Here is a 16,052-nt window from a genome sequence, read left to right on the forward strand (position 1 = left end):
GACAAGGATCAAACCATCCAAGTTTAAAAACACACCGGCAGCAGCGCACACTGATCTGCAGCTACTGAGACTGTTATTATTCTGTCACCTGAGTTAACGAGGTGCACGTGTGTTTGGAGCTGACGAGAGGAGAGAATAAAGAGTGAGACAACGCGGCCCTGAGGAGGAACTGTGAAGAAAATGACCTAAACCGAGTCCAGTAGAGCTGTAACTGTGTAGTGGAAAGGCGTGCAAAGTTGGTAACTATCGTCCTGCTTCCTACATTGTTTTAACATCTAGGTAAAAAAAAAAAAAAAAAAAAAAAAGATTTTCTGGGATAAACGGGCAGATTACTTAAGATTCTTCTTCTTTCTGCTCCCTTTTGTTGAGATTTGGGAGGTTTTTGTTTTTATTGTAGCTTATTAAAATGCAAGATCATTTTTCTGACTGATTTATTGCCCGTGTATCTGCTTTCGGAGAAGCGGAGAAGTTCCGCTTCTTTCCCCCGTCTTCCGCCCGTTGTCTCCGTTGTCACTTTGTTGCAACAAAAGTTGCTGCGCCACAGAGAGCACATGGCTAATTAAATATGCACGTGCTGACCATATATAGTTGTATATAGGCGTTCCGGGGGTGGAGTAAGAGGTGTGTTCACGTGTGCACCATTCTTGAGTCCTGTGTGATCTATTGCGGAGAGTTGTGCGTACGCACAGTTTGATTGATCTGAAAAAGGTGTAAATATTTAGGGTGTACGCCATTTTCGTCTTTTCGCCGTACGCAAATATTTAGTAGCAGTTTTACACCCTCTTTGATAAATGAGGCCCCAGGTGTCACAATGTAATACATGTTTTTTTTTTTTTATATTATCTTTATTATTTATTTATTTTACATATTTTATTATTGTTTAGTTTTGTTATTATTGTTTTACCTCAGTCGTTTTAAACTGTGTAATTAAGTGGGAATGAGTTGTTACTGTTGTTGAATAACTGAAAACTTCAAGAGGTGAAGTTATAGATTATATATTCAAGATAAAGTATAAAAAAAAGATGAAGATGAAGATGAGGATGAAGATGAACTCTTCATCAGTGAATCAACCTTCACAGCTCTGAGTCTCAACAGGAAACAGATTCTGTTGAAGTGAAGAAACAAACAGTTGGAGGGAAAAACCCCGAGAGTCACTGACGGGAAGAGACTCACTGTGGACTTTCCCTCGCACGCACGCACACACACACACACACGCACACGCACACGCACACACACACACCTACACACACACACACACACACACACACACTTTGACACAGTGCAAATAAGATCGAATCGTTTCCACAGTTGAGTGTTGAGCAGCAGCAGGAGGAGTGATGACCTTTGACCTTTGACCCCTGAACTGAAACATCTGTTACCAGAGAAATGACCATTAACCTGTGACATCATCACTGTGCAGTGTGACATCAACACTGTGCAGTGTGACATCATCACTGAACCAGGTGACTCACGTTCCTCTGCAGCTTAATATGCAAATGAGCCTGGAGTGCTGTTACCATGGATCCACAGTGACTGACATGTGAAACACATCAACACACACACCTGCCCTGTGAAGGAGGCGCCTCCTGCTGGACACAGGACGACATGACACACAACACAACATGATACAACACAACACAACACAACACAACACAACACAACACAACACAACACAACACAACACAACACAGTTTACTAATCAATGTAATTTCCTCATTTACAGATAAAAAGTACAAAGGAGTTTTAGGGCCAAAAAAAAAAAGCCAGGCGGAAAAAAAAAAGTTTTAAAATTTTTTGAAGAAACTGGTAAAAATTCTAGGAAAAGTGGTAAAAAAAATAAATAAAGTATATACGTAGTAAATAGTAAAACGTTTTTGTTTTTTTTAATTGAGAAGAAACTGGTAAAATTACTCAAGAGTTATAGAAAAATGTGGTAACATTTCTCAAAAAAAAGGGGGGGGGGGGGGCAAACAATAATACAGAAAGGGTACAATTCCTTAAAAAAAAAAGTAAAAAGTAGAAAAGAAACTGACTTTTTTCTTTCTACCAGGAATTCTACCAAACAATAATCAAAAAAGGGAAAAATGTGAATAAAAAGTAGTGAACCCTTGAACCGTGTCAACCCCCCACTCTGAGAACCATCGACATTTACTTTAGTTAGATAGTTTAGTTGTACTGGCCGTACTGCAGTATTGATGTATCTTCAGTGGCTAAACTGAGTAAACCCGGGGTGATTTTGTGAAGTGGAAGAGCCGTCAGTCACTGAGCTGGTTGTGGTGCTGTGGTCAAGAGACTCTGCAGGTTCTTTTTTTTTTTTTTTTTTTTAAAGGTGTACAGAAAAGAAAATTTAATTTGAGCCCACTTTGGGTCATAAAATTAATGTAATAACTCATCTTTCAGACGTTGTAGGCCAAACTTTGTGCAAAATTCTATTTTTGAGTAAATCCGGGATGAAACTGTGTATTTTTTTTTTCGCATTGGATAATGCAGGCGCACGGATTATACGTCAGCCTGTACACGATTCACCAGCCACTGATATTGGATCCGTCATCCGTCATTCAAACGTCCGAGACACACACACACACGGAGCTCGGTCTCGCCCCAAGCTTTGAATATCCCGCCCGCTCGATAACGACCAATCAAATTCGTTTTCCTCACTCGGGTAAACTCGTGTTGCAGCTCGTGACAACTCGGCGCGACAAACAGGACAAACGGACATTTCTGTACACCTTTAATATGCAATGTAGCACTTTAGTTTATTTATGTATAGCTGATTTTATTTTATTGGTTTAGGCTCTGTTATTGGCTCTGTTGAACCACAGCGCACATAGCACTTTAACTTAAAGAGCTGCTGATCTGATCAGTTCTACAGACTGTTTTTACCGACCTATTTGTAATAGAGTGGAAGCACCCTTCACTGTTTTGAATGCGTGTTAAAGGTGTGAAAGTATTTTGTATGGATGTCTTGTATGTATTGTCTTGTGTATGCAGTGGCTCCGAGCCCAAAACAAATTTCCCTTTGGGACAATAAAGTACAATCCAATCCAATCCAGGTTCTTTTACACCTGGGTTTTTATTTTATTTTTTTGTGGCCCTAATACTCCTTCATATTTGAGCGAATATAGTTGTATAGTAATAATTACAACAATAATTATTATTAATAATGTTATTGTGTTTATTGGATAGAGAGTGCTCCTCCCTCCTGACCAGTGGGGGCGCTGTTGCACTGAAACGCTGTAACACCCAGAGAAGCAGCAGAACTCCATTACCCAGAATGCCACTGCGCTCGCTCTGCGCCGTCGCAGTCGGATGGACGGCGGCAGGGCGCGTGGTGATGACGTCAGGTTTGTTGTGTTGACCCAGTTGGTTCCGACATGTCGCAGCTCGGACTGTGGTGAAACCTGCTGACAGCGGCTAGCGGCTAACGGCTAACGGCTAACGGAGCTAACGAGGCTAATGCGGCTAAAGCTACACGACGACCGCTGTGTGTGTCTGTCAGCGTGAGTGTGTGTGTCTGTGTGTGTTTGTGTGTCTCTCCGTGTGAGTGTGTGAGTGTGTCTGTATCTGTGTGTGTGTTTTGTGTGTGTGGAGCAGAGACACCGGCCTCCTGCTGTGTGTGTGTGTGTGTGTCTCTCCGTGTGTGTGTGTGTGTGTGTGTGTGTGTGTGTGTGTTTGTGTGTCTCTCCGTGTGTGTGTGTGTGTGTGTGTGTGTGTGTGTGAAGATGTGGCAGAGCGTCGGCCTCACGCTGCTGGTCATCGTGGCCACTCTGGTGTGTGCGCTGCTCTTCATGCTGTTCGGTGAGTCTCAATGACGTCATCTACTTTGTACAGTTACTGAGTAATCCAAAAAGTTACTACTGTGTTTCTTTCTTTCCCCCCGTTACAACTCCGTTACAACTCCGTTACCGTTACTGACTCCAGAAGTCCCGTTACTAAACAATAACACAGCTGTTAAAGTGTAGTTAGACAAGGCAGTTATATTATTAGTAGCCTGTATAGCCCGTTTTTTTACCACCAGTTTGTCCCAAGGGGCTTTACATCCCATCATAACAACATCCTCTGTCCTTAGACCCTCACATCCACTGAGGAAAAACTCCATGGAAAACCCTTTTAACAGGGAAAACCAGGAGAAAGCTCAGGGTGAGCAATGTGGGAAACATGGAAATGTTAACAACAGCTGATGAGGGCAGCTTCTGGTGAGGGGGGGGGGGGGGGGGGGGGGTTAGTACTAGATCAAGGATGTGATTACGAGGAGTTTCTATTTGGTTATAAAAAAGTCTGATATTAATGTGGATGAATCTCCGTTACCACTTGTTAATGGTCCATTTTAGATAAATCTATGGTTTTGTCTCTATGGTTATTTTGTTATTATTAGTGGTGGTGGAAATGCTGGGCGAGCCGACCAGCGTTTCTTTACTTTCGGTTTCGTGGCGAGTCATGAGAATAACGCCGCCGAATCTCCGTTTATGGTGGGAACTACGACGGTATGTGAACGTCTTCCAACCTCTGACTTTAATTCTTGATGAATGAAAACATGAGTCTGTCTTGCACCGGTCAAAGAATTTCACGGTGCGGAGGCTCATAAATGTAGTGTGAAGACACTTTGCTTTAACAAAACTCCTGGTTGTCCCTTTAAAAGTGTGAGTGGGTTTGTTTCCCCTCTGAGAGAAGCCGACTAATGGCCAGACAATCATCATCGACGTCCACATGGATGTTAAAGTTAAAGCTACTATAATGACTTTGTCTGAGCTCGTTGCTCAGTTTGACAGGAAGTCGGGGAATTCTTCTAGGAACTCAGAATAAGGAGCAGCAGGACGATACGCTACAGCCAGTCAGATGGTTTCTCTGCTTCCAGTCTGACTGAGAGGCTTTCACATGGATTATATCCACTTACACCTTATAAACACCTTATAAACACCTTATAAACACCTTATAAACACCTTATAAACACCTTATAAACACGTTATAAACACCTTATAAACACCTTATAAACACGTTATTATCAGTTCATCAACTGGTTATAGACGGGAAAGATGTTTATCAGGAACTAACCAACTCACTCTGTAACGTTATCCCTACGCCTGGAACTAACCAACTCACTCACTCATAACCAACGTTATTCCTCCGCCTGTGGAGTGGATAACGTAATGTTACTGAGTGAGTTGGTTAGTTCCTGATAAACAGGAGGTTCTGTTCAGTCTGTAAAGAACCGACGTCACTAGTCCAGAGTCCTGTGGAGCTGGACCAGAACCAGAACCAGAACCAGAACCAGAACCAGAACCAGAACCAGAGGGTTTATACATCACACTGACCCATCCACTGTGTTTCTGATTCTACGGAGGTCGTTATATATTATATATGATAGGCTACTTTATATAAATGTAAGGAGGTCATTTTATATATACTTTATAGTCTACGGAGGTCGTTATATCAGATCAATGATCAGTAAAGTGAATAATTTCACTTTGACGTGTCCCTGGATCAATGAATCCCTGTGATATGACAGTGTTGCACATCTTTGTTTTCTTTGTACAGAGACAATGTGAGATTAACTAACAAACCAACTGTGTGTTCATGGAGTCACATGATCACCTTCATGATCAGCCTGTTATTGATTAATCAGTTGATCAGACTGTGAAACCTGCTCCTGTCAGAACTAAGACCTTTTATTCTGAAAATCCTGAAGAAGGAAGCTTCTGATTGATCTTCTGTTTCTGAGTAGGGCCCGACCGACCAATATGGATTTTTGGAAAAAAAATGGGTGGTTAGTGGATGTAGCTATTACATTATTATTATAGTCTTATAATAGATCCATGGGTGGTTAGTGGATACGGTAGTTGAGTTTGTCATGAGGTCGCTGCGCCCTCTACAGGATAAACAGCCTCATGTCGGGGGATCTTTTCAAAGTAAAACCAAGTCTTAGTCCCTGCATTTTATTTCTGAAAATATCGGCCACAATCTGTGAGTTTTGGCCGATTACAGATTATTGGCGGCAGGGTGGCACAGTGGTTAGCACTGTTGCCTCACAGCAAGAAGGTCCTGGGTTCGAATCCCGGGCCGCCCAGGTCCTTTCTGTGTGGAGTTTGCATGTTCTCCCCGTGTCTGCGTGGGTTTCCTCCGGGTGCTCCGGTTTCCCCCAACTCTAAAAACATGCCAGCTAGGTTCTGGCTCATAATCTGGAGTTGGTCCCCGGGCGCTGCACCGCGGCTGCCCACTGCTCCTCAGGGTTAAATGCAGAGAAAGAATTTCACTGTACTAGCTGTATATGTGACAAATAAAGTACCTTTACCTTCTCAAACGGGCTAATCGGCCGATTTAATCGGCTGATTTAATCTGCTTTATTTCTGATGGATCTTGTTTCTGGTCGATCCCCAGGTTGGTACGTGGTCTGGCAGCTCTTCCTGTCCAAGTTCAAGTTCCTGCGTGAGCTGGTGGGCGACGCGGGGACCCCCCAGGCCGGGACCCCCCAGGCCGGGACCCCCCAGGCCGAGACTCAACCGTCCCAACACAAGGCCGCCGCCGCCGCCGCTCCGGCCCGGACCAGGTCCAAGACCGGCGCTCGCCAAAGACTGGCCCCGCCCCCAGAGAGCTCATAGACCATCCACACCACCTGACCCTAACCCCCCCTCACATAGAGATACACACACACACACACAAACACACACACACACACACACACACACACACACACCCCCCCGCCCCCCCCCCCCCCCCCTCATAAAGACACTTTACGCCGTCGTCTCGGTCTCAAAGGGAAAAAGCTTCATGTTTGTTCGTTTCACCGCGAACGTTTCTTTTTTTATGGAGACATTATCGGTTTTGTCGTTGCCATGACGACCATGTGTTGTCGTTGTCATGACGACCATGTGTTGTCGTTGTTGTCATGACGACCATGTGTTGTCGTTGTCATGACGACCGTGTGGATGGACCTCGTGCAGAGAGAACGAGGAGGATGAAGACGAGCCAGCGATGAGTCAGCTGACCTCCAACCCCCCCCCCCCCCCCCCCCCGGGCCTCTGTCTCTGTCTCTGTCTCCATGGCAACCGGTGTGTGTGTGTTGATCAGCAGAAACTTCGAGTCAATCTAATCAATAAATAAATAAATAATGTCGTCAACAACAACGAACAAGAGCTCTGTCCTGTTTGTGTGTGTGAGGAGGAGGAGGAGAGGTCGTCACGGCGATGTAAGGAGAGGTCGTCACGGCGACGTAAGGAGAGGTCGTCTTTTTTACATCAAGGACCCAAAACTGACAGAAACTAGACCACGGACTCATTGGACAACACACCAGAAATACACAAACAATCAATAAACGTTTAAATTAGGCCTAGATACATTTTTAAAAGATTTTAGAGACATTTCTGGAAAAAAGTGGTACAATTTCTCCAAAAAAGTTGAAACATTTCTAGAAAAAAGTGGTAAGATTTAAAAAGTAAAGTAAAAAGTTTTTTTTTTTAATTGAGAAAATAGCAATATTTTTCAAAAGAATTCTAGAAAAAGTGGTAAAATTTTAGAACAAATGTGGTAAAATGTCTCAAAAAAAAAGTCAAACAATAATACAGGGATGCAAACAGCGGCCGAAAAGCGCCTCCGCGATGTAGAATGTGTTCAATTCAAAAAGTGAAACTAACACATTATATAGGCCTATATGTCCATTACACACTGAATGAAACATCCCATGTCTTTATTTATTCAGTTTATTTTAATAGTAATAATTATGACTAACATTCAGTGAAGACCTAAAAATCAGTTTCTCCAAAATGGAAATAATGCAAAGGAATTTTTTTTAAAGCATTTTTAATTTAGAAATGTTGGCCTTCTGAAAACTATGTCCATCTATATGCACTCAATACTTGGTTGGGGTTGAACTACTGGAAATGGACTTATCTGTGATATTGTTAATGGTGAGCCCCCCCCCCCCCCACCCGGCCAGACAATTCCTCTCTTTTTTGGTCCTGACCCGTTTGCATCCCTGATAATAAGAAAAAGTTGTAAAATTTCAAGAGTTGGGGACCCCCTTGAACCCTGTCAACCCTCCCACTTAATGATGTAATAATAATGTAATATGTAATAATATTAATAATGTAATATGTAATAATATTAATAATGTAATATGTAATAATATTAATAATATAATATGTAATAATATTAATAATGTAATATGTAATAATATTGATAACGTCACAGCCTCAGGACCGACTAAGCTCTGACCCAGTCGCTGCCTCGAGGGAAGAGAAGAGACTCCTGGTGGAGCTTGGTGCTGATTGGTCGGTCAGACTCAGAGTGGGACGTGACGCCAAGAGGAAGAAATAAGCTGCAACTTCTAAACTAAAAAAATAAATAACAAGTGTCTTCACGGCCAAAAAGAGAGAGAATGAGACGGTAACAGACGGATGAGAGAAGTGGAACAATAACAGGAAAAACAAACGTCCTTCACCAGTCTGACCAGCAGGAGGCAGCACGACACTGTGAGTGTGTGTCTGTGTGTAGAGTGTGTGTAGAGAGTGTGTGTGTGTGTGTGTGTGTGTGTGTTAGAGCTCCAGAGCTGTAATTTCTGAGCTGTAAATAGTTCAGAGGAAATAACTGTGGTGAAACAAGGAAGTGACTCAGAGGCTGCAGCTACACACACACACACACACACGTCTGTAAAGCTATCTTTGTGAGGACACTCACTGACATAATGTTTTCCCTTTAGCCCCTAACACCTTAACCATCCAAAACAAATGTCTAACTTTCACCATCACTCTCAACCTAACTTAAACCTGATTATAATAATCTAGTTATTATTATAAAGTCTTAACCCTCAAACAGCCGTGGAAGGAGTCTGAGAAACTGAGAACCGGACAAAACGTCTTCACTTTAATAAAACGTCTTCACTTTAATAAAACGTCTTCACTAATCAAAACGTCCTCACTTTAATAAAACGTCCTCACTTTAATAAAACGTCTTCACTTTAATAAAACGTCCTCACTTTAATAAAACGTCCTCACTTTAATAAAACGTCCTCACTTTGATAAAACGTCCTCACTTTAATAAAACGTCTTCACTTTAATAAAACGTCTTCACTTTGATAAAACGTCTTCACTTTGATAAAACGTCTTCACTTTGATAAAACGTCTTCACTTTAATAAAACGTCTTCACTTTAATAAAACGTCCTCACTTTAATAAAACGTCTTCACTTTAATAAAACGTCTTCACTTTAATAAAACGTCTTCACTTTAATAAAACGTCTTCACTTTAATAAAACGTCCTCACTTTAATAAAACGTCTTCACTTTAATAAAACGTCTTCACTTTAATAAAACGTCTTCACTTTAATAAAACGTCCTCACTTTAATAAAACGTCTTCACTTTAATAAAACGTCCTCACTTTGATAAAACGTCTTCACTTTGATAAAACGTCTTCACTTTAATAAAACGTCTTCACTTTAATAAAACGTCTTCACTTTGATAAAACGTCTTCACTTTGATAAAACGTCTTCACTTTGATAAAACGTCTTCACTTTAATAAAACGTCTTCACTTTGATAAAACGTCTTCACTTTGATAAAACGTCTTCACTTTGATAAAACGTCTTCACTTTAATAAAACGTCCTCACTTTAATAAAACGTCTTCACTTTGATAAAACGTCTTCACTTTGATAAAACGTCTTCACTTTAATAAAACGTCTTCACTTTAATAAAACGTCCTCACTTTAATAAAACGTCTTCACTTTAATAAAACGTCCTCACTTTGATAAAACGTCTTCACTTTAATAAAACGTCCTCACTTTGATAAAACGTCCTCACTTTAATAAAACGTCTTCACTTTAATAAAACGTCTTCACTTTAATAAAACGTCCTCACTTTAATAAAACGTCCTCACTTTAATAAAACGTCTTCACTTTGATAAAACGTCCTCACTTTAATAAAACGTCTTCACTTTAATAAAACGTCCTCACTTTGATAAAACGTCTTCACTTTGATAAAACGTCTTCACTTTAATAAAACGTCTTCACTTTAATAAAACGTCTTCACTTTGATAAAACGTCTTCACTTTGATAAAACGTCTTCACTTTGATAAAACGTCTTCACTTTAATAAAACGTCTTCACTTTGATAAAACGTCTTCACTTTGATAAAACGTCTTCACTTTAATAAAACGTCTTCACTTTAATAAAACGTCTTCACTTTGATAAAACGTCTTCACTTTGATAAAACGTCTTCACTTTGATAAAACGTCTTCACTTTAATAAAACGTCTTCACTTTGATAAAACGTCTTCACTTTGATAAAACGTCTTCACTTTGATAAAACGTCTTCACTTTAATAAAACGTCCTCACTTTAATAAAACGTCTTCACTTTGATAAAACGTCCTCACTAATCAAAACGTCTTCACTTTAATAAAACGTCTTCACTTTGATAAAACGTCTTCACTTTGATAAAACGTCTTCACTTTGATAAAACGTCCTCACTTTAATAAAACGTCTTCACTTTAATAAAACGTCCTCACTTTAATAAAACGTCTTCACTTTGATAAAACGTCTTCACTTTGATAAAACGTCCTCACTTTAAAGGGATAGTTCAACATTTTGGCAAATTGGCCCATTGCCATAATCCCTATAGTCATAGCAGTAGGTTCGTTACCTTTATTTGTCGGTGTAAGCTATTTTTAGAACGGAGGAGCGGAGCGGCAGGCTGTTCAGAGCTACACTATGGAGGCTAATGGAATTTCTTGGTTTCCCTCATCAAACTCATCAAATACAAAATCCCAAAACTCCAAAAACGCTTTTGTGGACAAGTTGTGACCTGCACAATCACCACGCTATGAGATAATAATGGAACGTTACGAAACGGAGCCGTTTTCGAGGTAAATACAGAGTCTGCTTGCTGAAAAACTGTCCCTGAATGCAACGCGCATCAGCGGTTTTGCATGAATTTACCTCTAAAACAACTCTGTCTCGTAACGTTCTATTATTATCTCATAGCGTGGTGATTGTGCAGCTCACAACTTGTCCACGAAAGCGTTTTGGAGTTTTGGGATTTTGTATTTGATGAGTTTGATGAGGGAAACCAAGAAATTCCATTAGCCTCCATAGTGTAGCTCTGAGCAGCCTGCCGCTCCGCTCCTCCGTTCTAAAAATAGCTTACACCGACAAATAAAGGTAACGAACCTACTGCTATGACTATAGGGATTATGGCAATGGGCCAATTTGCCAAAATGTTGAACTATCCCTTTAATAAAACGTCCTCACTTTGATAAAACGTCTTCACTTTAATAAAACGTCTTCACTTTAATAAAACGTCTTCACTTTAATAAAACGTCCTCACTTTAGTAAAACGTCTTCACTTTAATAAAACGTCCTCACTTTAGTAAAACGTCTTCACTTTGATAAAACGTCCTCACTTTGATAAAACGTCTTCACTTTGATAAAACGTCCTCACTTTGATAAAACGTCCTCACTTTGATAAAACGTCCTCACTTTGATAAAACGTCTTCACTTTAATAAAACGTCTTCACTTTGATAAAACGTCCTCACTTTGATAAAACGTCTTCACTTTGATAAAACGTCCTCACTTTGATAAAACGTCCTCACTTTGATAAAACGTCCTCACTTTAATAAAACGTCTTCACTTTAATAAAACGTCTTCACTTTAATAAAACGTCTTCACTTTGATAAAACGTCCTCACTTTAATAAAACGTCTTCACTTTAATAAAACGTCTTCACTTTAATAAAACGTCTTCACTTTAATAAAACGTCTTCACTTTAATAAAACGTCCTCACTTTAATAAAACGTCTTCACTTTAATAAAACGTCCTCACTTTGATAAAACGTCCTCACTTTGATAAAACGTCTTCACTTTGATAAAACGTCTTCACTTTGATAAAACGTCCTCACTTTGATAAAACGTCCTCACTTTGATAAAACGTCTTCACTTTAATAAAACGTCCTCACTTTGATAAAACGTCCTCACTTTGATAAAACGTCTTCACTTTAATAAAACGTCTTCACTTTGATAAAACGTCCTCACTTTAATAAAACGTCCTCACTTTGATAAAACGTCCTCACTTTAATAAAACGTCTTCACTTTAATAAAACGTCCTCACTTTGATAAAACGTCTTCACTTTGATAAAACGTCCTCACTTTAATAAAACGTCTTCACTTTGATAAAACGTCCTCACTTTGATAAAACGTCTTCACTTTAATAAAACGTCTTCACTTTAATAAAACGTCCTCACTTTAATAAAACGTCCTCACTTTAATAAAACGTCCTCACTTTAATAAAACGTCCTCACTAATCAAAACGTCCTCACTTTAATAAAACGTCCTCACTTTAATAAAACGTCCTCACTTTAATAAAACGTCCTCACTAATCAAAACGTCCTCACTTTGATAAAACGTCTTCACTAATCAAAACGTCCTCACTTTAATAAAACGTCTTCACTAATCAAAACGTCCTCACTTTGATAAAACGTCCTCACTTTAATAAAACGTCCTCACTTTGATAAAACGTCTTCACTTTAATAAAACGTCTTCACTTTGATAAAACGTCTTCACTTTAATAAAACGTCTTCACTTTAATAAAACGTCTTCACTAATCAAAACGTCCTCACTTTGATAAAACGTCTTCACTAATCAAAACGTCCTCACTTTAATAAAACGTCTTCACTTTAATAAAACGTCTTCACTTTGATAAAACGTCCTCACTTTAATAAAACGTCTTCACTTTGATAAAACGTCTTCACTTTGATAAAACGTCTTCACTTTAATAAAACGTCTTCACTTTAATAAAACGTCTTCACTTTGATAAAACGTCTTCACTTTAATAAAACGTCCTCACTTTAATAAAACGTCTTCACTTTAATAAAACGTCCTCACTTTAATAAAACGTCCTCACTTTGATAAAACGTCCTCACTTTGATAAAACGTTAAAACGTCTTCACTTTAATAAAACGTCTTCACTTTGATAAAACGTCCTCACTTTAATAAAACGTCTTCACTTTGATAAAACGTCTTCACTTTAATAAAACGTCCTCACTTTGATAAAACGTCCTCACTAATCAAAACGTCCTCACTTTAATAAAACGTCTTCACTTTGATAAAACGTCTTCACTTTAATAAAACGTCCTCACTTTGATAAAACGTCCTCACTTTAATAAAACGTCTTCACTTTGATAAAACGTCCTCACTTTGATAAAACGTCTTCACTTTGATAAAACGTCTTCACTTTAATAAAACGTCCTCACTTTGATAAAACGTCCTCACTTTGATAAAACGTCTTCACTTTGATAAAACGTCCTCACTTTGATAAAACGTCCTCACTTTGATAAAACGTCCTCACTTTGATAAAACGTCCTCACTTTAATAAAACGTCTTCACTTTGATAAAACGTCTTCACTTTAATAAAACGTCTTCACTTTGATAAAACGTCCTCACTTTGATAAAACGTCCTCACTTTGATAAAACGTCCTCACTTTAATAAAACGTCTTCACTTTGATAAAACGTCCTCACTTTAATAAAACGTCTTCACTTTAATAAAACGTCCTCACTTTGATAAAACGTCCTCACTTTGATAAAACGTCCTCACTTTAATAAAACGTCCTCACTTTAATAAAACGTCTTCACTTTGATAAAACGTCCTCACTAATCAAAACGTCCTCACTTTAATAAAACGTCCTCACTAATCAAAACGTCCTCACTTTAATAAAACGTCCTCACTAATCAAAACGTCCTCACTTTAATAAAACGTCCTCACTTTAATAAAACGTCTTCACTTTGATAAAACGTCCTCACTTTAATAAAACGTCTTCACTTTGATAAAACGTCCTCACTTTAATAAAACGTCCTCACTTTAATAAAACGTCCTCACTTTAATAAAACGTCCTCACTAATCAAAACGTCCTCACTTTAATAAAACGTCCTCACTTTAATAAAACGTCTTCACTTTGATAAAACGTCCTCACTTTAATAAAACGTCCTCACTTTAATAAAACGTCTTCACTTTGATAAAACGTCCTCACTTTAATAAAACGTCCTCACTTTAATAAAACGTCCTCACTAATCAAAACGTCTTCACTTTAATAAAACGTCTTCACTTTGATAAAACGTCTTCACTTTGATAAAACGTCTTCACTTTGATAAAACGTCCTCACTTTGATAAAACGTCTTCACTTTGATAAAACGTCTTCACTTTAATAAAACGTCTTCACTTTGATAAAACGTCTTCACTTTGATAAAACGTCTTCACTTTGATAAAACGTCCTCACTTTGATAAAACGTCTTCACTTTGATAAAACGTCTTCACTTTGATAAAACGTCCTCACTTTAATAAAACGTCCTCACTTTAATAAAACGTCTTCACTTTGATAAAACGTCTTCACTTTAATAAAACGTCTTCACTTTGATAAAACGTCTTCACTTTGATAAAACGTCCTCACTTTGATAAAACGTCTTCACTTTGATAAAACGTCTTCACTTTAATAAAACGTCTTCACTTTGATAAAACGTCCTCACTTTAATAAAACGTCTTCACTTTAATAAAACGTCCTCACTTTGATAAAACGTCCTCACTTTGATAAAACGTCCTCACTTTAATAAAACGTCTTCACTTTGATAAAACGTCTTCACTTTAATAAAACGTCCTCACTTTAATAAAACGTCCTCACTTTGATAAAACGTCCTCACTTTAATAAAACGTCTTCACTTTGATAAAACGTCCTCACTTTGATAAAACGTCTTCACTTTAATAAAACGTCTTCACTTTGATAAAACGTCTTCACTTTGATAAAACGTCTTCACTTTAATAAAACGTCCTCACTTTAATAAAACGTCTTCACTTTGATAAAACGTCTTCACTTTGATAAAACGTCTTCACTAATCAAAACGTCCTCACTTTGATAAAACGTCTTCACTAATCAAAACGTCCTCACTTTGATAAAACGTCTTCACTAATCAAAACGTCCTCACTTTAATAAAACGTCTTCACTAATCAAAACGTCCTCACTTTGATAAAACGTCCTCACTTTAATAAAACGTCCTCACTTTGATAAAACGTCTTCACTTTAATAAAACGTCTTCACTTTGATAAAACGTCTTCACTTTAATAAAACGTCTTCACTTTAATAAAACGTCTTCACTAATCAAAACGTCCTCACTTTGATAAAACGTCTTCACTAATCAAAACGTCCTCACTTTAATAAAACGTCTTCACTTTAATAAAACGTCCTCACTTTGATAAAACGTCCTCACTTTGATAAAACGTCCTCACTTTAATAAAACGTCTTCACTTTGATAAAACGTCTTCACTTTAATAAAACGTCCTCACTTTAATAAAACGTCCTCACTTTGATAAAACGTCCTCACTTTAATAAAACGTCTTCACTTTGATAAAACGTCCTCACTTTGATAAAACGTCTTCACTTTAATAAAACGTCTTCACTTTGATAAAACGTCTTCACTTTGATAAAACGTCTTCACTTTAATAAAACGTCCTCACTAATCAAAACGTCCTCACTTTGATAAAACGTCTTCACTAATCAAAACGTCCTCACTTTAATAAAACGTCTTCACTAATCAAAACGTCCTCACTTTAATAAAACGTCCTCACTTTGATAAAACGTCCTCACTTTAATAAAACGTCTTCACTTTGATAAAACGTCTTCACTTTAATAAAACGTCTTCACTTTGATAAAACGTCCTCACTTTAATAAAACGTCCTCACTTTAATAAAACGTCCTCACTTTAATAAAACGTCTTCACTTTAATAAAACGTCCTCACTTTGATAAAACGTCTTCACTTTGATAAAACGTCTTCACTTTAATAAAACGTCTTCACTTTGATAAAACGTCTTCACTTTAATAAAACGTCTTCACTTTGATAAAACGTCTTCACTTTAATAAAACGTCCTCACTTTAATAAAACGTCCTCACTTTGATAAAACGTCCTCACTTTAATAAAACGTCTTCACTTTGATAAAACGTCCTCACTAATCAAAACGTCCTCACTAATCAAAACGTCTTCACTTTAATAAAACGTCCTCACTTTAATAAAACGTCTTCACTTTGATAAAACG

At 38.2% G+C, this 16,052-nt stretch overlaps 1 protein-coding gene across 4 annotated transcripts; it reads left to right on the forward strand.

Moving 5' to 3' along the window:
* The first annotated feature begins 3,349 nt into the window (after positions 1-3,349).
* smim13 (small integral membrane protein 13) lies at positions 3,350-6,892 on the forward strand. 4 transcript variants are annotated; one of them, XM_083982803.1, is made up of 3 exons: positions 3,350-3,560; positions 3,592-3,798; positions 6,376-6,892. In XM_083982803.1, the coding sequence occupies exons 2-3, from the start codon at positions 3,723-3,725 to the stop codon at positions 6,594-6,596; spliced, it is 297 nt and encodes a 98-aa protein (XP_083838929.1). In that variant the 5' UTR covers positions 3,350-3,560; positions 3,592-3,722; the 3' UTR covers positions 6,597-6,892. The 4 variants fall into 4 exon arrangements, with proteins under 4 accessions (XP_083838929.1, XP_083838930.1, XP_083838931.1 ...); XM_083982804.1 differs by having other exon boundaries at positions 3,350-3,556; XM_083982805.1 differs by having other exon boundaries at positions 3,350-3,548.
* Positions 6,893-16,052: the final 9,160 nt, after the last annotated feature.

This window comes from Trachurus trachurus, assembly GCF_905171665.1.
Source record: "Trachurus trachurus genome assembly, chromosome: 11".
Lineage (NCBI taxonomy): Eukaryota > Metazoa > Chordata > Actinopteri > Carangiformes > Carangidae > Trachurus > Trachurus trachurus.